Source organism: Pongo pygmaeus, chromosome 21 (assembly GCF_028885625.2).
Source record: "Pongo pygmaeus isolate AG05252 chromosome 21, NHGRI_mPonPyg2-v2.0_pri, whole genome shotgun sequence".
NCBI classification, from domain to species: Eukaryota; Metazoa; Chordata; class Mammalia; order Primates; family Hominidae; genus Pongo; species Pongo pygmaeus.
This window is the reverse complement of record NC_072394.2, coordinates 20,848,246-20,873,492: the sequence shown is the minus strand read 5'-3', so window position 1 is coordinate 20,873,492 and position 25,247 is coordinate 20,848,246. Positions and strand designations below refer to the sequence as shown.

The 25,247-nt window shown below is 44.2% G+C and overlaps 1 protein-coding gene and 1 long non-coding RNA gene across 4 annotated transcripts in view; one reads left to right on the top strand and one right to left on the bottom strand.

The window, feature by feature from the left end:
* GINS1 (GINS complex subunit 1) overlaps positions 1–12,308 on the bottom strand; it is a 41,514-nt gene extending 29,206 nt beyond the window's left edge. The window contains exons 1-4 of one of the 3 annotated variants that reach the window (XM_054467877.2): positions 12,078–12,308; positions 6,103–6,167; positions 2,750–2,848; positions 1,764–1,854 (exon numbers count right to left, since the gene is read on the bottom strand). In XM_054467877.2, the coding sequence (XP_054323852.2) occupies positions 1,764–1,854; positions 2,750–2,848; positions 6,103–6,167; positions 12,078–12,152 (330 nt within the window). In that variant the 5' untranslated portion in view covers positions 12,153–12,308. The remainder of the gene's footprint in view (positions 1–1,763; positions 1,855–2,749; positions 2,849–6,102; positions 6,168–12,077) is intronic. The other 2 variants (XM_054467878.2, XM_054467879.2) reach the window with 2 other exon arrangements.
* Positions 12,303–24,033, top strand: LOC134738928 (uncharacterized). Its single transcript, XR_010125215.1, has 3 exons — positions 12,303–12,468; positions 17,126–17,308; positions 22,689–24,033. It is a non-coding gene; the product is annotated as an uncharacterized LOC134738928 (long non-coding RNA).
* Positions 24,034–25,247: the final 1,214 nt, after the last annotated feature.

The window sequence follows — 25,247 nt, the reverse complement described above, 5'->3', positions numbered from 1 at the left end:
GTGGCTCACACCTGTAATCCCAGCACTTTGGGAGGCCGAGAGGGGCAGATCACAAGGTCAGGAGTTCGAGACCAGCCTGGCCAACAGAGTGAAACCCCGTCTCTACTAAAATACAAAAATTAGCCAGGCATGGTGGCACATACCTGTAATCACAGCTACTTGGCAGGATGAGGCAGGAGAATTGCTTGAAGCCAGGAGGCGGAAGTTGCAGTGAGCAGAGAATGCACCACTGTACTCCAGCCTGGGCAACAGAGCGAGATTCCATCTCAAAAAAATACACAAAAAAATTAATCTAAAATATTGTATGAGAAAAATCATTAAAGCTACTGTCGTTAGAGCAACAACATAGTGTTCTGTTCATCTCACCATAATACACAGTAAGTACCCCAAAGTTTAATTAATATAAGTAGATTTGAACACAAACAGCATAAAGTGAGGTACTAATATGTTACCAATTTTGTAGTTACTGGTAAATCTGAGGTAGAGATTATTCATTTATTTATACAGAAAATGAACGGAATGAAAATGAAGCTATGACAACAAATAGATCACTTTCAAAAATGTGCAGAATCTAATGGCAAACACATTGAATATTTGTTTTTTTTTACTTTAAGTTCTGGGATACATGTGCTGAACGTGCAGGTTTGTTACATAGGTATACATGTGCCATGGTGGTTTGCTGCACTGAATATTTTCTTTCTTAAGCTCTGTGCTATGCAACTGTAATGTAGTAACTGTTAACATTTATTGAGTGCCATCTTATGCTGGGCTCCACATGGACCACCCGAAGTAACCCTGTGATAGGCCTTATAATAACACTGTTGTAGAATAAAGAATTCAGTGGGCCTCTCTCCCTCATTCCTGGGAGGTAGCTTCTAAATTCTTGTACTTTCTCAAGTAATAGGAGTGTCTTGTTATTTATGATGTGCCCTGAAAGTATGTGCTACTCAGGTGACTCGTGGTGAACCCCTAGATAGTCTGTGCTAACAAGATGACTCAGAGTTGGGACTGGCCACCCCAGAAAGACCAACCATGTGATTAAAGTATTGGGCCTTTGGCCCTCCTGATGTCAGTCTGACCTCCAAGGAGGGGAAGAGGGATGAAGATTGAGCTCAATCACAGGGCCAGTGATTTAATCAGTCATGTCTATGTAATGAAGCCCCAATAAACACTCTGGACATCAAAGCTTGTGTGAGCTTCCTTAGTTGACAATAACTGCAGGTAGTTAGTGTCAGAAGTCACTGCAACCTGTAATAGATAGGTAATATGATCTTCATCCTGTAACAAGGAAATTTAGGCACAGAAACAGGTCAAGTGACTTGCTCAATATTAGACAGCAGAGAGCCAGGATTTGAACCTAAGCCCACCTGACTCCAATCCTATCTCCTTAAATAATGGGCTAGTTCTTTACCTCAGTGACTAGGCAAATATGAATTTTGATTAGGAAAGTATATATACACATATAAACATTTTATGGAATATCCCCAAATAATAATGCCAGTTTTTTAATACCACTGATGGATCACTAATAAGTAACATCATGGGACTCTATTTTGTTAAGTAATAATAGAATTTTCCACATATCATTTAGAATTACTCCTCACCACACAGTTCCCCTCACATTATATACTAAATACCAGCCAAAAATTGGGGAAAAACAGACATTTAAACACAAAAAGAGGAATACCAATAAACACTATTATGGAACAATGCCAGAACTTTAGCATTTTCAAAATTTATAAACTTGAACAATGCTAACTCACTTCTTCTGCAGCCATGTGAAATCGTAATGCATTTGGCAAGACGCTACCATATTCCCATCTGAGTGCTCTGATCCGAAGCAAGCGGTCATACCTAGGACATCAAGAAGGTATTGGGTGGCATAAGAATAAACGGGGGATCACGTGTGGACTTCATTTGGCCCCTGATGCAAACACACCAGCTCTAAACAGACATCTTAGGGAAAACAAGAGGAACATGAACACAGTCTGAGAGTCGACCTGAAGGCACTGTCCACTCCTCCACGTGTGACAGCAGCACAGTAGTCCTGGGAAAAAGGTCCCTAAGGTCCTTATTTCTTTCTTTCCCCCCCTTTTTTTATTTTTTGAGACAGTTTTGCTCTTGTCACCCAGCCTGGAGTACAATGGCACGATCTCTGCTCACTACAACCTCTGGCTCCCAGATTCAAGCGATTCTCCTGCCTCAGCCTCCCAAGTAGCTGAGATTAGGCACCCGCTACCACTCCCAGCTAATTTGTGTATTTTTAGTAGAGACGGGGTTTCACCATGTTGGCCAGGCTGGTCTTGAACTCCTGATCCCAGGTGATCCACCTGCCTCGGCTTCCAAAATTGCTGGGATTATAGGTATGAGCCACTGTGCCTGGCCAAAGGTCCTTATTTCTAAGACAAAGAAGAAAAATAGTAAGAACACTACTGTATTCAGTAGTGAAAGACCATGATGCACTTAAATAGTGTGGCACCAACAAGCGAAACACGATGAAGAAAATATGGCAAAATAATAAAAATTGTTAAAACCATATGATAGCTCCACTGAGGTTCATTATAGTATTATTCTCCCTACTTTTAAAAGTGTTGTGATTTTTCATAATAAAAAATGAAAACACAGAGGAAAAATTTAGAATGCTTACAAAGAGAGAGAGATCTAAGATTTCATGTTACCCATTTGAGATGGTCAACTGGGAAGCCACAAAGAAAATCCTGCCCCCCCAAGCAAAAACTGAGAAGCTTACAGGTATGCTACAGTGCAGCGTCGATTTCTTAACAGAGAACAGTGTCGAAATTTGATAGTTGGTATCAAATAACTTCGTCCACCTGACTTTGCTTCATTCCTGATAGGAGCATTTAAAAAGAAAAAAAATATGTACTTTTCAGGCTAAGTAAAATTTTCAAAGCCAACTAACAACTGAGTTACATGCTTGTTTTTAATCCATTTGTGATTAGCAGTTAACCCAAGCAAATAATAACTATTTGTACATCAGAGCTTTTATTAATATGTTAAAAAGCCAAAACCTAAACAACTTGCCTAAGATCATGCTACCAGATACGTTTTGTTTAGGCGTTTGGTACTTTGCATTTTTGCACACTGATTAATCTCTATTCTTTCTAAAAGACACTGCGTTTATTCACTTTTCAGGATTCCATCATCACGCTGAGATAAGAGACAAAGCTAACATGATGGACATGAGGTTATGGTCTTACGTCATGTCGTTATTCTACATAGCACCTCCCTTCCAGTGGAGCTTCCAAATCCTCATTATAATAAAGTGAGGTAAAATGGACTCAAAATGGTCTTTCACTTATCTTACAAATATCTGTTGATCTCCAAATACGTGTATGTACTATATACTTCAGTATTTTTCACACTGAAAATTTTGGTTTTACCCTATAAAAAGTACATGTAACTTTTGAATGAATAAGAATCTACTTTGGAGTTTTTAAGCAACCATATGAATATAAAAATAATTCATTCATGTAGTGCCTGCCTCTATGCCAGGCACTGTGCTAGGCCCTGATAATACAGGCAAAATACATGTCCCATCCTGTCATGTCTTCTAGGGCTGTTCTATATACTTCTGCCACCCTATGAAAGTCTGATGAAACTAGAAAGGTGGAATAAAGAATTTTGGATCATGAATTTGCGAATGGCATAAACACAGAGAATACAAGAAAATCATTCCCTTACTGAACCAAGGCCTATAGGGTCTCCTCCAAAACATCTATAACCTTCTCACATTCTACCAAGTCTGGGTCACCTCTCTAGTAACCTGGTGACCAGCTTCCCCCACCTCTCAGCCCCTCCACACAGCAACCAGGATTATCTTTTAAGACACAAACACACCACCACCTGTCCACACTTACACCTCATCTGGTGTCACCCTTTGCCACTTGCCAAACTCCAGCCACATAGGTCTTCTTTAAGTGTCAGTTTCTTGAGTGCCCCATTCTCTTCCATGATTCAGGGGCTTTTGCATATGCTGTTCCCTCCACCTAGAATGTTCTATGCCCACAGTCACTGCCTCCCTAAGACTTGCCTCTCCCGCAGGCCTCAGCTGAAATGTCTCCTCCTTGGAGAGAAGTTCCCTGATTCCTCAATTTAAGCTAGACCTTCTATTCATTTTTCTTTCTCCTTGCACTCTTCTGATTTCCTTCATAGCATGAATCCCAATTTGGCATATCTATATTTCATATCTGTCTTCTGCACTAGACAGTGAGCACCAGGGACAGGCATCTTTTTTATTTTTTATTTTTTGAGATGGAGTTTCGCTATTGTTGCCCAAGCTGGAGTGCAATGACGTGATCTCGACTCACCACAACCTCCGCCTCCCAGGTTCAAGCGATTCTCCTGCCTCAGCCTCCCGAGTAGCTGGGATTACAGGCATGCGCCACCACGCACGGCTAATTTTGTATTTTTCGTAGAGACGGGGTTTCACTATTTTGGCCAGGCTGGTCTCGAGCTCCTGACCTCAGGTGATCCACCCGCCTCGGCCTCCCAAAGTGCTGGGACTACAGGCATGAGCCACACTGTGCCCAGCCCGGGACAGCCATCTTGACTGTTGTTTACCACTGAAATAGCACAGCCACTTATTGATACATATTTGTTTAGTACATATTTGTTGAGTAAATCAATGAATGGCTTAGGGACTTGAGTTCAGGACTTTAAATTTGCCTTATATTTACTGCAAATCTGTTGAGGTTCACTTCCTAAGTCCACCTGTAAAGATTTTTCTGTATCTCTCCTTATACACAGGAGTTGGAAATGCTCTTATCATTTTATGTGCCCCACAAATCTTACCAGCCATAACACTGATTTCTATATTCAAGTAACTGATAAAAACACTGCAGCGAACAAGCCCAAAGAGGAAACCTCATGTCACAGACAGACTTCTAAGTTGAGACCTTGAATACTTCAACTTTGATCCAGTACTTGACTCCCTTTGGTGTCACACAGGAACATATGAAGTTTGTCATACAGCCCAAATTCTCCACTGTGCCAGCTACCATGCTCAGTTCTAAAGAGTCAATAAATCTAGTCACCTCTCTGGACCTACTACGCTGAAGCCTTTTATAGCTAGTTCTCAGAGAACTCCACTCAAACTATCAGAAATCACTGCGGCTCCTATTTATATCCATTTATAAACCGCCTATTCTTCCTTTAACAAACTCACTAAGGCAACTGTTGATAAAAATATAAACAGTGGGAACCATGTATTTCACTTTGTTAGGTTTTTATTTTTATTTATTATTTTTAAAGATGGAGATCTCCTTCTGTCACCCAGGCTAGGGTGCAGTAACGTGATCATAGCTCACTGCAGCCTCAAACCCCTGCACTCAAGCAAGCCTCCTACCTTACCCTGCTGAGTAGCTAAGACTCCAGGTGTGTGCCACCACACCCAGCTAATTTTTATTTTTTTTAATAGAGACAGAGTCCTGCTATATGTCCAGGCTTCTGGCCTCAACTGATCCTTTTGCCTTAGCCTCCCAAAGCATGGGGATTTATAGCCATGAGCCACCGTGTCCACCCTATTTTTACTTTTTATTTTAGGGTATCTCAGTTATTTTAGGTCCACTCTAATTCCTTTCAACTCTTACTAGCCAAACAACAGATATTTATTAAGCAGTGATCAGCACAAATTCCTTCAGACTTTTGCTAATTTGTACAGCTAGAGCAGATAATTTTACAGATAATTTTTTAAAATCGCATCCCAAAACTAATGCAAGGTTATCTGATTTCAACAACTTTTTTTTTTGGAGACAGAGTCTTGCCCTATCGCCAGGCTGGAGTGAAGTGGTGCAGTCTCAGCTCACTGCAACCTCCACCTCCCGGGTTCAAACAGTTCTCCTGCCTCAGCCTCCTGAGTAACTGGGATTACAGGCGCCCACTACCACACCCGGTTAATATTTGTATTTTTAGTAAAGACAAGGTTTCACCATGTTAGCCAAGCTGATCTCAAACTCCTGACCTCGTAATCCGCCCGCCTCAGCCTCCCAAAGTGCTGGGATTACAGGCGTGAGCCACCGCACCCAGCCGATTTCAACATCTTAATTATTGAATTGTTTTAGAATATCATCTTATGAAACTTACACATCAGACTGGTTTTGTTCGTACAAAGCTTTCATCTCCTCCAGAACTTGTCTGAGTCCATCCTCCTAGAACATATAAACCAATATTGAAATCCACTGATTTCCCCACCAATTCTGTGGCAATATGCTATCAATACTGAACTGTATCTTTCATTTACATACTTTAGCAAAAAGCAATAGTCCTTTCACACCCCACTAGCATGGTTATAACAAGTGTTGGTGAGATGTGGAGAAACTGGAACCCTCGTACATTGCAGGTGGCCATGTAAAATGGTATAGCCCTGTGGGCAAAAACTTGACAGTTCCTCAAAAGCTACACACCGAATTACCATATGACTCAGCAATTTTACTCCTAGGTGTATATATATACTCAAGAAAACAGAAAACACATGTTTTTTGCAGCATTATTCATAAGAGTAAAAAGGTAGAAACAACCCAAATGTCCATCAAATGATAGATGGATAAAACTTCCACTTATCTGAAAAATCTAATATAATAAAAAGAATGGGCCAGGGGTGGTGGCTCATGCCTGTAATCCCAGCGCTTTGGGAGGCTGAGGCGGGTGGATCACCTGAGGTCAGAAGTTCAAAACCAGCCTGGTCAACATGGTGAAACCCCGTCTCTACTAAATATACAAAAAATAGCCAGGCATGGTGGCAGGCTGTAATCCCAGCTATTAGGGAGGCTGAGGCAGGAGAATCGCTTGAACCCGGGTTGCAATGAGCCAAGATCATGCCATCGCACTCCAGCCTGGGCAACAAGAGCGCAAGAGTGAAACTTCGTCTCAGGAAAAAAAAAAAAAAAAAAAAAATGAACTACTGACAACATACACAACAATGAGGACAATCTGAAATACGTTACACTGAGCAAGAGATGCCTGACACAAGAGTTTACATGAAATGATTCCCTCTGACCCTTCACAGGAAAAGTTTGCCAAAAAGAATAATATCATCTGTAGTCAGAGAAAGCAAATTCATGGTTGCCTAAGGCTATAGGTGGGAGGTAGCTACAAAAGGGGGGCAAAGTTACAGAAATTTTTTTAATGTTTTAATTTTTGTGGGTACACAGTAGATATATATATTTATGGGGTATATGAGATATTTTGATAATTACAGAAATCTTGATCAGGGTGCTGGTTATAAAGACGTACGCATTAGTCAAAATTCAAAAATCTATTAAAATACACATTTTGTTGTGTGTAAATTATACATCAATAAAATTGATGAACAAAGATATCAATCGTCCTACTGAAGCATGAGGTATAAAGAAAAATATGTAAATAATTCATAATTTACTAAAAAATGGTCTTTTAGATGGAGTCTTGCACTGTCGCCTGGGCTGGAGTGCAATGGTGCGATCTCGGCTCACTGCAACCTCTGCCTCCTGGGTTCAAGCGATTCTCCTGTCTCAGCCTCCTGAGTAGCTGGGATTACAGGCACCCACCACCACGCCTGGCTAATTTTTTGTATTTTTAGTAGAGATGGGGTTTCACTATATTGGCCAAGCTGGTCTTGAACTCCTGACCTCAGGTGATTCACCCGCCTCAGCCTCCCAAAGTGCTGGGATTACAGGGATGAGCCACCGGGCCCAGCTTAAAAGTGATCTTAAAAGGTTAATACCAAAAGAAAGAAAAAGGAATAGTGTTTTTGGTTTGTACTGCAAAAACCGGCCATAGGAGTTTTTCTAGTATCCAGTTTGGGGCAAATTTTCCCTTGGAAAAATAAAACATTAGAATTCTGATTTTTTTTGTTGTTGTTGTTGAGACGAAGTCTCACTCTGTGGCCCAGGCTGGAGTGCAGTAGTGCGATCTTAGCTCACTGCAACCTCTGCCTCCCAGGTTTAAGTGATTCTCCTGCCTCAGCCTCCCGAGTAGCTGGGACTACATACAGGTGTGCACCACCAATGCCTGGCTAATTTTTTTTTTTTGAGACGGAGTTTTGTTCTTGTCACCCAGGCTGGAGTACAATGGTGCAATCTTGGCTCACTGCAACCTCCGTCTCCTGGGTCCAAGCAATGATTCTCCTGCCTTAGCCTCTCAAGTAGCTGGGATTACAGGTGCCCACCACTACGTCCAGCTAATTTTTGTGTTTTTAGTAGAGACAGGGTTTCACCATGTTCACCAGGCCGGTCTCGAACTCCTGACCTCAGGCAATCCACCCACCTCAGCCTCCCAAAGTGCTGGGATTACAGGTGTAAGCCACCAAGCCTGGCTAATTTTTGTAATTTTTTTTTTTTGGTAGAGACAGGGTTTCACCATGTTGGCCACACTGCTCTCAAACTCCTGACCTCAAGTGATCCGCCTGCCATGGTCTCCCAAAGTGCTGGGAGTACAGGCAGGAGCCACCGTGTCCAGCCTGAAATGATTAAATGTTGCCCAATAGGTCTGCCAACAATCAAAAGAGAAGCAATCCCATCTCTTTTTCACAATCTATTTTTAGGGCCAAAATATATGTGCTGGCAAAAATGCTGTGGTATATACAAATGGCACAATTCCAAAATCAACTACTCAACTCTGCTCAAAAGATGTAATTCCTGATGAAAAATGCAAGCATGACTTCTACCTGAGCCCAAGGTAATTTTCTTACCTTTTCCTTTTTGAGACAGGGATTCAGTCTGTCACCCAGGCTGGAGTGTAATAGCGTGACCACAGTTCACTGCAGTTTCAACTTCCTGGAGCCATGCAATCCTCTCACCTCAGCCTCCTAAGTTGCTGGGACTACAGATGTGTGCCACCACACCTGGCTAATTCTATTTTTTGTAAAAATGGGGTCTCACTATGTTGCCCAGGCTAGTCTCGAACTCCTGGGCTCAAGCGTTCCTTCCACCTTGACCTCCCAAAGTGCTGGCTGGGATTACAGGCATGAGCCACCATGCTTGGCCTAATTTTCTTAGAAATGTACTTTTTAAAAAAAGTATCAATTCCGCATATAGAAAGAGTGTAATCATTTTTCTGTTTGCTGAACACAGCACTTAACCATGAGTGATTCCAGAAGAAAAGCCTGTGTGTTGAGCCGGGTACGGTGGCTCACGCCTATAATCCCAGCACTTTGGGAGGCTGAGGCAGGTGGATCGCCTGAGGTCAGGAGTTCGAGACCAGCCTGGCCAAAATAGTGAAACCCCGTCTCTACTAAAAATACATAAAATTATCTAGGCACGGTGGCGGGCGCCTGTAATTCCAGCTACTAGGGAAGCTGAGGCAGGAGAATTGCTTAACCCGGAAGGCGGAGGTTGCAGTGAGCCGAGATCGCACCATTGCACTCCAGCCTGGGACACAGGAGTGAAACTCCAACTCAAAACAATAAAAAAAAAGAAAAAAAAAAAAGAAAAGCCCGTGTGGTCCTTGGGCCTCTCAGATCCAGTCAGACTTCCTCTGTGCCGCTGAGTCGGAGGCCAGCCTCCACAGGCTGACTGAGTGTTCCAGGCTGCTGGATCACCTTGAGTATCAGGTGGGTTTGTCAGTGGAAGGCACTAGTGAGACAAAAGGTGCTCCACCAAATTAAGACCTACAAGAGTGATTCTACAACTACTTTTTTTTTTTTGAGGCGGAGTCTCTCTGTTGCCCAGGCTGGAGTACAGTGACCCGATCTCGGCTCACTGCAACCTCCACCTCCCAGGTTCAAGTGATTCTCCTGCCTCAGCCTTCCGAGTAGCTGGGACTACAGGCACATCCCACCACGCCCAGCTAATTTTTTGTATTTTTAGTAGATATGGGGTTTCACCATGTTAGCCAGGATGGTCTCAATCTCAGGACCCTGTGATCCGCCCGCCTTGGCCTCCCAAAGTGGGGGGATTACAGGCGTGAGCCACCACGCCCGGCCTGATTCTACAACTTCTAAGACCAGCCCCTAGCCCCACAAAGTGATAACCCAACATTTACCTTAAAATTTGAGTAAAACAGAGAGCTAAACTAAGTGTCAGAGTCAGGTCCAAAATCCAGCTTGGCCACACCTATTTGCACAGTCTCTGTTCTCTAGGCCTGTGTCCTGATATGTACAATGACCTCTAAAGTTCCTAGTTCTCTGGCCACATTTTAGCACTTACACACTTCTGCATTCCAGCATCTCTACTGAGCTGCAGACTGCTGCCTAACTTTTTAAATGAGGTAACTGCTCTGAAGTTGAAAAAACAATTGACTGGAAACTGGAAAACCTGTGTTCAAGTTGAAGCTCTACCTCCAATATGCTGTAAATTCAGATGAGTTCCTTAACTTGACCCATAATTTGTGTCAGCTCAGTTTCTTCATTTGTAAGACAATCTAATTGTCTGGCTAGGTGCTCTTTAGTGTTCAAAACAAAGCTCATTACCTTTCCCAACACACTCTATCTCCTGAACTCTGATGTTGTTTACCCAGTTTCCTAAGGATCCTCCAAGATCCCGATTCCTCCCTCTCATTCATTATGGACCCCATCTCTGCCCCTGCTCTAATAGCTACAAGTCATGTTTGCTTCATGTCTCTAAAACCCAAACACTGATCTCAGTGCCACTGACCTGACACAGTTCAGACCACACACCTCTCACCTGCGCTATCAGCCACCCAGTAGCCATCTCCCTGTCCCATTCTTTCCTCTCTTCAATCCATTCCCCATATTGCTGCCGCAGTTATCTTCAAAACACAAAAATTACCCTATCACTTCCTTGTCTAAAATCCTCTACCAGCTCCCAGCATGCCTTATGAGTGAACAACAAACTCATGTAGGCTGTGAGCCACCTTCTTAGCCTCCCCACAGGCCCTATTGGTCACCCGCTCCAGTGTGACCACGTGACTTTGTGCTGCAGCATCCTTTGGCTGGGATACCTCACTTCCTTCTCAGATCAGTAACCTCATCCTTGAGGATGGAAAGGCTCATTATGTCACCTCCTCTACCCCAGCTCATACTGGTGTTTCTCCTTCGTGCTCCTTGCTATATACCTCCTTGGTATCACTTACCGTGGTGAATTCTATTATCTGTTTTTGTGCCCCTCTTCCAGCAGAATGTGTTCTGACATCCACATAATGCCTGCTCTATGACAGAAGTGAAATATACAATTTAGAGCGCAGGCTCTGGAGCCAGAGTTCCAGGGTTCAAATCCTAGCTTTCTTGCTGTGTCACCTTAGGCAATATACTTAAATCTCCCCAATCCTATGCATATATAGCTGAAAAAAGTAGAAAACAATAGTTTAAACATCAAAAAGTTATTTTTGTTTTGTTTGGGACAGGGTCTCCCTCTGTCACTCAGGCTGGAATGCAGTGGCACGATCAAGCGATCCTCCCGCCTCAGCCTCCCAAAGTGCTGGGATTACAGGCAGGAGCCATGGCACCGGGCCCTCAGAGGGTTATTAGAAAGACAAAAGATAATGTACATGAAGTGCTTAGCACTCTCCCTGGGGTAGCAGTGATAGAAAAATACAAATAATCATAATATTAATAGTAACAGTAGCAGCAGGAGAAAAGTAATATTAATAGCTAACACTGACTCAGCCCTTACTGTATGTGAGGCATATGCAGAGACCCTTACACGTGCCACTCATTTTGCGTCCACTACATCACGCGTTGGGTACTATTATTCTCACCATCCCCATTTTTGCGTATGAGAAAACAGAGCACAGAAAGCTTGAATAACTGCCCCAAAGTCACACTACAGAACCAGAATCTCAACCAGGTTCCAGAGGCCTAGCTTTTACTGACCACGATTAGACGCCTTAGAGTGCAAGAAATGCTAAATTATCAGGCAACCTGTAAATGTTTTAAGGGACCGGAACAAATCTGTCCAAGGAAAACTGCTAAAATGTGCTCAGATGAGGAAATTCACCAAATCGCTGGGTAGCGTAAGCATGAATGCTTTCTTTTTCCTTCTGAATTTTGTTTTGCTACTTCCCAAGTTTTCCGAAGCTCGGAGGGAACAAGGTGCGAAAGTAAACCCTCCCGGGGAGCCGCCCTGCCCCAGAGCCCAGGGCCCAACGCCGGCACGCCCCGTCCGAGTCTACCCGCCCCTCACGTTGAAGGCAGGCAGCTGCCCTTCGGGCGCGCGGTGCAGCTCGCGGATCAGTTCCATGGCTTTTTCGCAGAACATGGCGGACGCTTCCCACTCCCCTGGCCTCGCCAACCGCCAGCTCTCACGCCGAAATGGTATCTGCGCTCTCGGTGCCTCACTCCTTTCGTTCTAGTCCTACAGCGCCAGGCTCTCGCCTCGGCCTCCGCTCCGCGCTTTGGCGCCAAACAAAGCTAGCCAATAGGAACGCGCCTACGGCGCCCGAAAAGGGACATCAGCCGCTCAGCCGCATTCCAAGAGGGGCGGAGTGAGAAGGGTCCTTCCAAGGTGAGGTCCCTGCCCCGGAGATGGGAGAACCCCTCGGCTGAGCAGAGACGGCTTTTCGAGCTCTCAGGCGGTGAGCCGGGGGACTCTACGGGCAGCAGAGCTGGAAATAAATGCACGCCCCGCAGCTTCCTTCTCATTTTCCTTTTGATTCATTCATTCTCGTTTAGGTTCAAGAAAGGGGCACTTTGAGTTTAAGAGGAAAGGCCCAAAAACTTGGTGTGCATTGGTAGGACGCAAGCGTTTCAGTTTTGCAGTACGGGTTTTCTGTTTGATATTAAAATGAAGCTATCTTTTATTGGGTACCTAGTGCTGGTAGGGACTGCAGTGTGTATTTCATTCCCACAATTATCTCTGAAGTGTTTTAAGACCCGGGATTAATAAGGAAAGAGAAGTTAGGTAACTTGCTCAAGGTCACACAGCTCCAGAGTGATTAGACTGTTATTTAGGCTTCCATTTCCAACACCACAGTACCACCCTTTGATTTTAAAATAGTCGTTTAAAAATATTTGTAATATCTGCCCTAGATTAATACGAATTCACTAGGAATTTTCTTGGCTAGATGGTTATGGAATATTTCTTAACCATATAGAAGATGGGAATCTGCTAAAGAATTGTTTTATTAGGCAATTTTTCAAAAAGCAATGTTAATTTCTAACAAGCACTCTTGGATTTTTTTTTTTGAGACGGAGTCTCGCTCTGTCGCCCAGGCTGGAGTGCAGTGGCGCGAACTCGGCTCACTGCAAGCTCCGCCTCCCGGGTTCACGCCATTCTCCTGCCTCAGCCTCCCCAGTAGCTGGGACTACAAGGCGCCCTCCACTACGCCCGGCTAATTTTTTGTATTTTTTAAGTAGAGATGGGGTTTCACCCTGTTAGCCAGGATGGTCTCGATCTCCCGATCTCGTGATCCACCCGCCTCGGCCTCCCAAAGTGCTGGGATTACAGGCATGAGCCACCGCAACCGGCGCAATCTTGGATTAATTCTAGCTAACCCTAGAAACTATGTTGATCTTTTGCAAATATACAGTAGATATGTCATCTGAGGACTGGGCATGGGAATGGCCTACTCAGGCTTATGTTGAATAATGACATTGCCTTTTTTTTTTTTGGAGACAGGGTCTTAACTCCTGTTACCCAGGTGGAATGCAGTAGCGCCATCTCAGCTCACTGCAGCCTCCACTTCCCAGGCTGAGGTGATTTTCCCCCCTCAACCCTCTGAGTAGCTGGGACTACAGGCTGAGGCCACCACACCTGGCTATTTTGTATTTTAAGTAGAGACAGGGTTTCACCATGTTGGCCAGTTTGGCCTACAACTCTTGAGCTCAAGGGATCCATCCGCCTGGGCCTCCCAAACTGCTGGAATTACAGCGTGAGCCACCGCGCCCAGCAAACATTACCTTTTTGAAACCGCCTTTGAAAAAATTATAATAGAGAAAATTATTACAGTGAAAGAGATCTGACCCAACTGGCTCCATCTTGCTTCTAACCGCCAAGCCATCCTTGTTCATTCCTGGGCTTAGGGCGAATTAACTTGGGGAGAAACTTAGTTTATAGTTTAATTTTGAAACAAATAATTAGCCCTTTACCAAAGCAAAACCCCTTCTTGTCTGGGGACTAGATTGCCTTTGCAGGAATAACAGAGTAGCCACAAGACTAGAAATTTACGAGTCTCGCAGCGGGAGGCTACAAGATTCTAAAACCTCCCCAAGTGCTCCTAGGGATAGCAGCACTATTATAAAACCTAAGACCAGTGCTTGAGATATTTTGTAGACCCTGCACTTGATGGGATCAGCTGGCACCACCCAGATCGATAAACTGGTTCATCTGGTCTTGTGGTCCCCACCCAAGAACTGACTCAGCCCAAGAGGACAGCTTTGACTCTCTATGATTTTACCTCTCATCCAACCAATCAGCACCCCTCACTTTGTGGCCCCGCTACCCACTAAATTATCCTTTAAAATCCCTGTCTTCGAGTTTTCTAGGAGACTGATTTGAGCGATAATAAAACTCCAGTCTCCTGTACAGCTGGGTCTGCATGAATTAAACTCTTTCTCAGCCAGGCCCAGTGGCTCACGCCTGTAATCCCAGCACGTTGGGAGACTGAGGCGGAAGGATCACCTGAGGTCAGGAGTTCAAGAACAGTCTGTCCAACATGGTGAAACCCCATCTCTACTAAAAATACAAAAATTAGCCTGTCCGGGCATGGTGGCTCATGCCTGTAATCCCAACACTTTGGGAGGCCAAGGTGGATGGATCACCTGAGGTCAGAAGTTCAAAACCAGCCTGGCCAACACTCCAAACCCCATCTCTACTAAAAATACAAAAAAATTAGCCGAGCATGGTGGCACATGCCTGTAATCCCAGCTACTCAGGAGGCTGAGGAAGGAGAATTGCTTGAACCTGGGAGGTGGAGGTCGCACTGGGCCGAGATCTCACCACTGCACTCCAGCCTGGGTGACAGAGTGAGACTCCGTCTCAAAAAAAAAGAAAAATTAGCTGGGCATGGTGGCACATGCCTGTAATCCCAGCTACTTGAGAGGCTGAGGCAGGAGAATCACTTGAACGCTGGAGGTGGAGGGTGCAATGAGCTAAGACTGTGCCATTGAGCTCCAGCCTGGGCGACAGAGCAAGACTCTGTCTCAAAAAAAAAAAAAAAACTCTTTCTCTATTGCAACTCCCTTGTCTTGATGTCTTGATAAGTCAGCTCTGTCTGGGCAGCGGACAAGGAGAACCCGCAATTACATTTTCATCTCTACAGTAAGGAATAGTTTATCTAGGTGTTTTTCTCAAATACACAACTCTAGATTGGACTATGCTGCAGGACTGAATCAAAGACCAGCATGCACTACCCTCCTCAGCCATAGGCCTTTTTAATTTCAGCCCAGAGGCAAAGTTCATTAATGACCCCAAGACTCACTTCCTTACCAGCAGAATGAGAACAGTGGAACCACCTCTAAGGAGTTAAGATGATTCAGTCATACCTTCTGCAAATATTTATGAAATGCCTAGTGTTGAAGTTAAAACCAAACTCTAAAATATTTAAAGAGATTTATTCTGAGCCAATGAGTGACCATGGCCCAGGAACAGCCTCAAGAGGTCCTGAGAAAGCGTGCCTGAGGCAGTGCAGTTACAGGTTACGGGTTAGTTTTATGTATTTTAGGGAGACAGGAATTATAGGTAAAATCATAAATCAACACATGGAAGGTGTACTTTTGTTCAGCCTAAAGAGGTGGGATATCTTGAAGCAGGGAGCTTACAGATTTTCTGATTAGCAGTTGGTTGAAAGAGTCAAGTTTTGTCTAAAGACTGTCAATAGAAGGAAATTATTGAATTAAGGGAGAGGTTGTGGAGACCAAGGTTCTTGTTATGTGGAGGAAGCCTCATAGGCAGCAGCCTTCTGAAAGAATTGATGGTAAATATCTCTTTTCGGATCTTAAAAGGTGTGTTAAACTCTTGTTTAACCTCTCCTAGATTCAGGAAAGACCTGGCTGCATTAACGGAGATTCTTTACAGATGCAAATTCCCCACACAAAAGATGGCTTTCCAGGGCCATTTCAAAATATTTCAAAGAAATATATTTTGGGGTAAAACATCTTGATTTCCTTCAGAGTCTGCTATCTATCATGTGATGCTATATCAGTCAGGTTGGAGTTTGGACCTTATTGCCACAAAGTGTGTTTCTAAGTCTTAGGATCTTTATTTTAATGTTAATGCTGGCCAGTTGCGCCTATACTCCAAAAGGGAGGGGGTACAACAAGGTGTGTCCCATCTTGCTTCTTGTCATAGATGATGCCATTTTTGTTTTTGTTTTTGTTTTTTTTCAGGTTTCCCTGGGGTCCCCTTGGCCCAGAAGGGGTCCATCCAGTCAGCAGGGGATGGAGGGTTTGGGATTTTATTTTTGGTTTACACTAGTATTAGCCTGGCATTGACCTAGATAGTGAAAATAAAGCAGTAAACAAAGTCCTTTCTACAGAGTCTACATTACAGTGTGGGAAAACGGCAATACACAGATACACTGATAAGAAATATATTGGTGATAAAGCATTAAGAATAACCCAAAGAAGGTGAACAGAGTGAAGGTGAAAGAGTCAGGGTTTTGAGTTCAAGTGTTCAGAGAAGGCACAGACCTGAACGGGGAGAAAATAACCCAAGTGGTTATGGGCATTAGGGAAGGCAGGGAATTCCAGGCAGAGGAATCAAGCTGCAAAGGCCCCAGGAAGGTTGGGTGAGGACGAGCAAAGAGGCAGTGATGCTGGAGCAGGGTGATGATAGGAGAGGCCAGCGGTCAAGTCAGATGTTGGGAGCTGAAAAGGCCAAAGGGACTGTGACCAACTCAGCATTTCACTGGAGGCTATATGATCAAACAGCAAACTGTTTATCACGAATGCAGGATGTGAGCAAACTCACACTGCGCCTGCCACCAAAAGGTTTGCTGAGGGCCGCACTCCCTGGTGCCCGGCTCCTTGAAGTTATCTACGGAGAAATCTAGTGCCTATTGTTCAAAGGATGCAGTCTCGCAAGCCTGCTGTGAACCGAACGGCCGACTGACAATTACCTGACAATCACCACCCCCCCATTTATCACTATCTGTTTTGCCTAATAAATATGGAGGGCTGTGTAAAGCTCAGGGCCCTTGTCCACTAGAGGCAAGGTGCCCCTTGACCCCTTCTTTCAAATATACTGTTTTGTCTCTTGTCTTTTATTCTCGCGTTCACCCGCCCTTTGTTCAGTCCCCCAGGTTCATGCAGGTTACAGGTGGCACCCCCGATCAGCGACAGAATCAGGTACTCTACAAAGTGGCGCCCAAACAGGGACTTCAAGGACATGAAGAAGAAGGTCTGCTGGAGCAGAGGAACTGAAATTGACAAGGTGAACGGGGATCCCAGGATGAGTCTGCCAGCAGCGGATATAAGGTCAGTGCCCTAAAGAGGTACTGGAAGCAGTGCTTTAAAGAAGTACTGGGAATGGGAAGTTTTCTGAATTCAGGGTAACAAGGGGCAGAATTTGTCTATTAAACAAAAACATTATGTGCAGTTGCTTAAAGTTCTGTTGAGACAGTCTGGAGCTCAGGTTAATTTGCAGGCACTAACTAACCTCCTGCAGAAGCCACAAAAGGTATTACACATAACCCATAGTTTCTACAGGCAGGCACTCTTTTTTTTTTTTTTTTTGAGACAGAATCTTGCTTTGTTGCCAGGCTGGAGTGCAGTGGTGTGATCTCGGCTCACTGCAATCTCAGCTGCCTGGGTTCAAGTGATTCCACTGCTTCGGCCTCCCAGTAGCTGGGACTACAGGCGTGTACCACCATGCCCGGCTAATTTTTTGTATTTTAGTAGAGATGGGGTTTCACCGTGTTGGCCAGGATGGTCTCGATCTCCTGACCTCATGATCCACCCGCCTCAGCCTCCCAAAGTGCTGGGATTACAGGCGTGAGCCACCGTGCCCGGCCACCAGGCAGGCACTCTTGATGTGGAAAATTGGGCTAAGGCAGGAGAAGAATTAAAACAGACTCATCAAAAAGGTCCTAAAGTTGATTCTTCTGTTTTTTCCACTTGGAGTTTAATTCGTACTGTACTTCTGCCATTATCTCCTTATTATTCTGTGGGGCAGCAGGCTGAATCTAAAAATCTGAAAGAATCTGTTGTCCCACCCACAGCTCCAATTGAAAATAAAAAACAGGAGAAGGAGGATAAAAATTGGCCTATTCCTCCAGTTGCAGAAACATCTGTACCGCCTCCTTCAGTAGCAGAAATAGAGACCCCAATACAAAGAATTTTACACTCTGCTGCCATAGCTAGAGAGCCCTTAGAACCCTGCGCTTTTCCTATTTTTGTAAGGTCTGATCCAAATAATCCACAGCAGGTTATTCATGAACACACTCCACTAGAGTTTAAGTTGTTAAAGGAATTAAAAGCAAGTGTGGTAAATAATGGCATACAGAGCCCATTTACTTTAGGATTGCTAGAATCCGTGTTTGGTGCTATGAGTCTTTTACCCTTTGATGTAAAACACTTGGCGTGAGCTTGCTTGTCCGCTAGCACATATCTGACATGGAATTTAAATTAGCAAGAAATGTGTGCAGACCAGGCTAGACAGAATCATGTTGCTGGACATGGAGACATTACAGAGGACATTAAGTAATGGCCCTTATTCAGACCTGGAACATCAAATGGTACTCCCAGATGCTGCTTATTAGCAGTGCGCACAGGCCGCTAAAGGCGCCTGGGCCACAATTCCTGAAGATGGAGTCCCAGTACAATCCTTTTTACATATCATGCAAGGGTTGCAAGAGCCCTATGCACATTTTCTTTTTTCTTTTTTTGGAGACAGAGTCTTGCTCTGTTGCCCAGGCTGGAGTGCAGTGGCGCAATCTCGGCTCACTGCAAGCTCCGCCTCCCGGGTTCATGCCATTCTCCTGCCTCAGCCTCCAGAGTAGCTGGGACTACAGGCACCCGCCACCATGCTCAGCTAATTTTTTGTATTTTTAGTAGAGATGGGGTTTCACCGTGTTAGCCAGGATGGTCTCGATCTCCTGACCTCATGATCTGACCGTCTCGGCCTCCCAAAGTGCTGGGATTATAGGCGTGAGCCACTGCACCTGGCCACCCTATGCACATTTTCTTCCAAGACTGCAAGAAGCAGTGAAGCATCAAATTCCTCATACCGCAGCTGCAGAAATGCTAATCCTAACTCTAGCTTTTGAGAATGCAAACACGGATTATAAACATGCACTGGCACCAGCGAGGTGTACAAAAAACTTGGGAAATTTTCTCAGAGCTTGTCAGGATATGGGAACGAACTTCATCACTCTGCAATGTTAGTGCAAGCAATGGCTAATTTAGCAGTTGACAAATCTAAAAGGAGCCAAGGGTCAAACCCTAAAATGGGAAAATGTTATGATTGTGGAAAAACTGGACATTTTAAAAAGGAATGCCACCAGATCTCAGGACATAAAGGACCTTACAATACAGTGCCCCACCCAGCAGAAAAAACGCCAGGACTTTGTCCTTGCTGTAACAAAGGAAATCACTGGGCTAATCAGTGTCGCTCAAAATTTCATCAGAATGGGAACCCCATGCCAGGAAACGAGACGGGGCCTGGACCCGGGCCCCATAAACAATGAGGGCATTCCCAGCCCAGACCTCAACCCCGTTTCAGGGATGAGTTCCCAGAGGCACATTGATTCCCTCACCCCAGGGACACCACAAAGTGCAGGATTAGATCTACCCGCAAGAGAAAGAATCACGTTAGTAGGGGAGACAAACCTATCAAAGTTCCCACTGGTATTTGGGGACCTTTACCAACAGGATACATGGGACTAATTTCAGGCAAAAGCCATCTTAACTTGCAAGGCATCATTGTAGTCCCAGGAGTGATTGACTCCGATTATGAAGGAGAAATTCAAGTAGTTTTAATGTCACAAGATCTTTGGATTTTTGAACTGGGAGAATATATTGCTAATTATTGCTTATTCTCTGCAAATTACACCCTTCTCCATGAAAGGAGAAACAAGGAAATAAAGGGTTTGGGAGCACAACTACATGGGAAATCTATGTATCCTAACCCATGGCCTCTAATAGACCTACCTGTGTAGTACAAATTAAAGGAAAGAAATTTTATGGGCTTATGGATACAGGAGCTGATGTATCAATAACATCTAAAGACAACTGGCCCCCATCCTGGCCCTTGCAATTAACTTCTATGTCCCTAGTGGGAGTAGGCACAGCTCAAAGTGTTCAACAGAGCCCTGAGATTTTATCTTGTCTTGGTCCGGACGGACAGTCATGTACTTTTCAGCCTTATGTTGCAAATATGGCTATCAATTTATGGGGTCCAGACTTACTTACAGCGTGGGATATGAGACTTACAAATGAAAACTTCGATAACCCAGGATTTAAAATGTTGAAGAACACGGGATATCAGAGGGGAAAAGGTTTAGGAAAATTTCAAGGAAATCCTAACCCGATATCAGTAACTGGAAAAACAGAAAAGGGCTAGGACATCAGGATTTCTGATGGGGGTCATTGATATTTCTCCTCCACCCACTGCCTTACCATTAGAATGGCTCAGTGACAAACCCATATGGGTGGATCAATGGCCCCTATCAGGAGAAGCTGACACAACTTCAGCAGCTAGTAAAAGAACAATGGGATGCTGGACACAGAGAGCAGTCAGCCCCTGGAATTCTCCAGTGTTTGTTATTACAAAAAAGTCCGGAAGATGGCGACTGCTACATGATTTAAGAGCCATTAATGCACATATAAAACTGATGGGTGCCTTACAAAAAGGTTTACCATCTCCAGTGGCTATTCTAAGAAACTGGCCTCTTGTAGCAACAGATCTTAAGGATTGTTTCTTTACTATACCCTTACACGACAAGGATGAGCCTCGATTCACCTTCTCTGTGCCTTCTATTAATCAAAGAGAACCTGTTTCTTGTTATCAATGGAGAGTTTTACCCCAAGGCATGCGTAACAGTCCTACGCTATGTCAGCCTTTTGTAGGGCAGACATTAGAGCCTCGGAATACGTTTCCTACTGCTTACATCATTCATTTTATAGATGATATTCTTTTGGCTGCTCCTACAGATCAAATCCTACATCAGTTATTCAGAGAAACAAAGCAGGCTTTGACTAAATGGAATCTCCAAATAGCTCCAGAAACGGTACAAACAACTTCCCCATTCCAATACTTAGGAACTATTGTTAGAGAGAAGTGTACGGCCTTAGAAAGTAGTTCTCCGTAAAGACAGGTTACAAACTTTAAAGGATGTTCAGCAATTATTAGGAGATGTTAATTGGCTATGGCCGATGTTAGGTATTGCTACCTAGCAACTTACACATCTTTACCAAACCCTGCAAGGAGATTCTTCTTTAAATTCCCTGCAGCAATTAACTAAAGAGGCAGAAGCTGAATTATGGCTTGTAGAGCAAAGGTTAGAGCAGAGACATGCCTCAAGGCTACAACTGCAAAAACCCTTGCTTTTGTTTATTCTTCCTACCCCCCACTCTCCAAGAGGACTTTTGGGCCAGTTCATAGACAAATCTGTAACAATAATAGAATGGCTCTTTTTACCTAATCAAACAGTCAAAACCTTGCAAGTTTATTTTTCTTTAATTACACAAATTGTGACTATGGGCAGGCATAGGTCAAAAATGCTTATGGGCTATGACCCTGACAAAATTATTGTTCCTTTAGACTCCCAGCAACAAGCCGCAGCTTGGGAAATGTCAACTGACTGGCAAACTGCTTTCCCAGACTTCATGGGTGCTATAGATAACCACTACCCCTCAGACAAAATTTTACAGTTTTATAAAATCCATTCTTTCATTCTTCCTGGGATTACTCATCACAAGCCTATTCCAGGTGGACAGACTTATTTTACTGATGGCTCTTCCAAAGGTTGTGCTGCTATCTATGGACCAAAACATACTCAAACAATAATGACCTCTGGGGTTTCAGCTCAACACTCAGAGCTAATTGCAGTCATTCAGGTTTTACAGCTCACAGCTCAGATCCCATCAACATTGTCTGTGATTCAGCTTATGTTGTAAATGTAGCCAGTTGCATAGGAACTGCTACAATTAAAAGTACACTAGACCCAGAACTGCTTCCCTTCCCTTCCCCTCCCCTCCCCTCCCCCTTTCCCTCTCCCTTCCCCCTTCTCCTTTCCCTTCCCTTTTCTCTTTTCTTTTCTTTCATTTTTGAGACAGAGTCTCACTCTGTTGCCCAGGTTGGAGTGCAGGGGCATGATCTTGGCTCACTGCAACCTCTGCCTCCCGGGTTCAAGCAATTCTCCTGCCTCAGCCTCCACCACCACGCCTGGCTAATTTTTTTGTATTTTTAGTAGAGACGGGTTTCACCATATTGGCCAGGCTGGTCTCCAACTCCTGACCTTGTGATCCTCCCACCTCGGCCTCCCAAAATGCTGGGATTAGAGGCATGAGCCACTGCGCCCGGCCGGCTTAACTTATTTGTAAGACTTCAACAAGTTATTCGCTCTCCTGCAGCCCCTTTTCATATTTCTCATATTCGCTCTCACACATAACTTCCTGGGCCACTAGCTCTAGGTAATGAGAAAGCAGACAAGCTGATTGGTTCTGTGTTTCAGCAAGCTCAAGTGTCTCATGCGCTTCTGCACCAAAATACTGCCGCCCTTATTCACATGTTACATTTATCTCGCAGCCAAACCAGGGCTATAATACAAGCCTGTCCTACCTGCCAGCATGTCCCTAGAGCCACACCTGTAGAAGGCTGTAACCCACGAGGTTTGGCTCCAAATGATATTTACAGGAGATGGACAAACCGTGTGGGTGCCCTCAAGGTGCACGCAACCATGGAACAGGAGACTGGAAGAACCCAGGGTGGCCAACCATGGGCCCGGTCCCTCCGATATGAGCCATGAGCCAGCTGAGCCTGAGTCCAAAGATGGAGAGAAGGCCGAGCAGAGTGATGATGACATCAACCCCCACAACCTGAGGAGAACTCAAGAAAACCACGCGGGAAGCTGAGAAACTACTGGAGCATCAGTGACAGGCAAAAACCCCTGATTCCATGTTCTTGGCCATGTTAGCCAGTGTCCTGTGCGGTATGTTTTTGCTGTGCAGAGGCAAAAACATTGTGCATATGTTCTCAATCTCCCAGCAGTACGACCTGTACTTTGGAGCGACACTCCTCCTGAGATTTATCATGATCAGGGAGAGTGGGCTCCAGGACCCCTAACTCCCCCTGACATAGAACAGTTAGACTCTCAGAATAATGCCATTAATTATACCACTCCACTGGAAGGACTTCCTTTGTGAATCAACACAAAGACGTCGCTCAGCCATAGCTGTCTTACAATTCAAGCTCAAACATGGTTGAAACACTATGGAAAAATTATGTACTTAATAAGTCTTGGTTCTATTAATGTAACTGGTGTGCTAACCAACCTTTCCCGGCCCAATCGCCCTGATTGTGCTGATTATATGGAATAGATTCCATTCAGTAGTTCCTACCCCCCTCCGTGGACCCACTGTCTTGGTCCACTGGCTAGAAAACAATCTATGTTAACTGGAGACATTGTGGATTGGGGACCTAAAGGTCAACTAGATCGAAAAGATGAAAATCAGAAATCATGGCACAAACTTCACTGGCATTGGTGGCAAATTTTTAATGCTTCTTCTTTATACAGTACTGGGATCCAATCCCAGTCTACTGCCCAGATTGCTTGGCATGGAGCAGGCTTTAGCCCACCTCTTCCTCAGTGGCATTATCTAGGGAGGAAAGGACCAATTCAAGAGACGATATGGAAGGCAGCACTCCCATTTATGAATGGCAACATCTGGATTGGAATACGATCCAATAATAGCAATAGTAAGCAACACAATCTTAATGTTGCATTTGTAAAGAATATCACCACTTGATTTACAGTTTTTGTTTTTAATTCTTATGTCTTTTTGGCAGCTAAGAAGAACCAGCTCCAGGTAAACAATACCCAATTGACCTGTAAATCTTGCCAGTTTTATCACTGCATTAATCACAGCACATTGCAAACACATAGTATTTCTACCTTGATGATTTTGGGTCACATCCCTGGGCTATGGATTCCTGTTAATCTGTCCAAACCTTGGGCTGCCACACCTGCTTTGCATTTTGTGAAATTTCTTGTAACTCAGCTTATGCATCGTGTCTGTAGAGCCTTAGGCATAATTTTTGCTATCGTTTCCTTAGTCACACTAATAACTTCTGTTGTGATGTCCTCTGTAGCTTTGCATAATTCTATTCAAACCGCTCAGTACCTGAAGAACTGCATGCGCACAGCTGACCAAGCGTGGCTACTTCAGAATAAAATTAACACTGAGTTACAAACTAAAGTGGCAATGTTAAAATCCATGGTCCTTTGGTTAGGAGAAAAAGTACAGAGCTTGCAGTTGCAGCATCAATTGCGTTGTCATTTTAACCACACTCATATTTGTGTAAACAACTTAGAATATAACCAAAGTGACTATCCATGGGACCTTGTGAAAGCCCATTTACAGGGAGTGTTCACATCCAACATCACCTTTGATATTGGTGAATTACAACACAAAATTCTTGATTTAAATAAGCAAACTCAAAAATTTCAGCCTGCTTTAGAAGACTGGACCAAATTCCAGCAAGGCCTGGCAAGCCTCAACCCTTGGACCTATCTAAAGCACCACATTAACAATTTATATGTAGTTCTTGGAATAATGCTGTTTTGTTTCTATCTTCTGCTCATAGTCTGCAAAATCGGACAGACTGCCAATCAGAGAATGAGAGATGCCCAGCCTGGCCTTACATTCTTTCAATTAATACATAAACACAAAGGGAGAGATGTTGGGAGCCAAAAAGGCCAATGGGATCATGATCAACTCAGTATTCCACTGGAGGCTATATGATCAAATAGCAAACTATCACTATCACAAATGCAGGATGTGAGCAAACTCACACTGCGCCTGCCACCAAAAGGTTTGCTGAGGGCCTCACTCCCTGGCGCAGGGCTCCTTGAAGTTATCTACTGAGAAATCTAGCATCTATTGTTCAAAGGATGCAGTCTGGCAAGCCTGCTGTGAACCAAACAGCCGACTGACAATTACCCCACAATCACCCCCCATTTATCCCTATCTGTTTTGCCTAATAAATATGGAGGGCTGTGTAAAGCTCAGGGCCCTTGTCCACTAGAGGCAAGGTGCCCCCTGACCCCTTCTTCCAAATATACTCTTGTCTCTTGTCTTTTATTCTCACGTTCACCCCCCTCTGTTCAGTTACCCTAGGTCCATGCAGGTTACAAGTGGCACCCCCAATCAGCGACAGAATCGGGTGCTCTACTGTCAGGGAGGGCCATGTTAA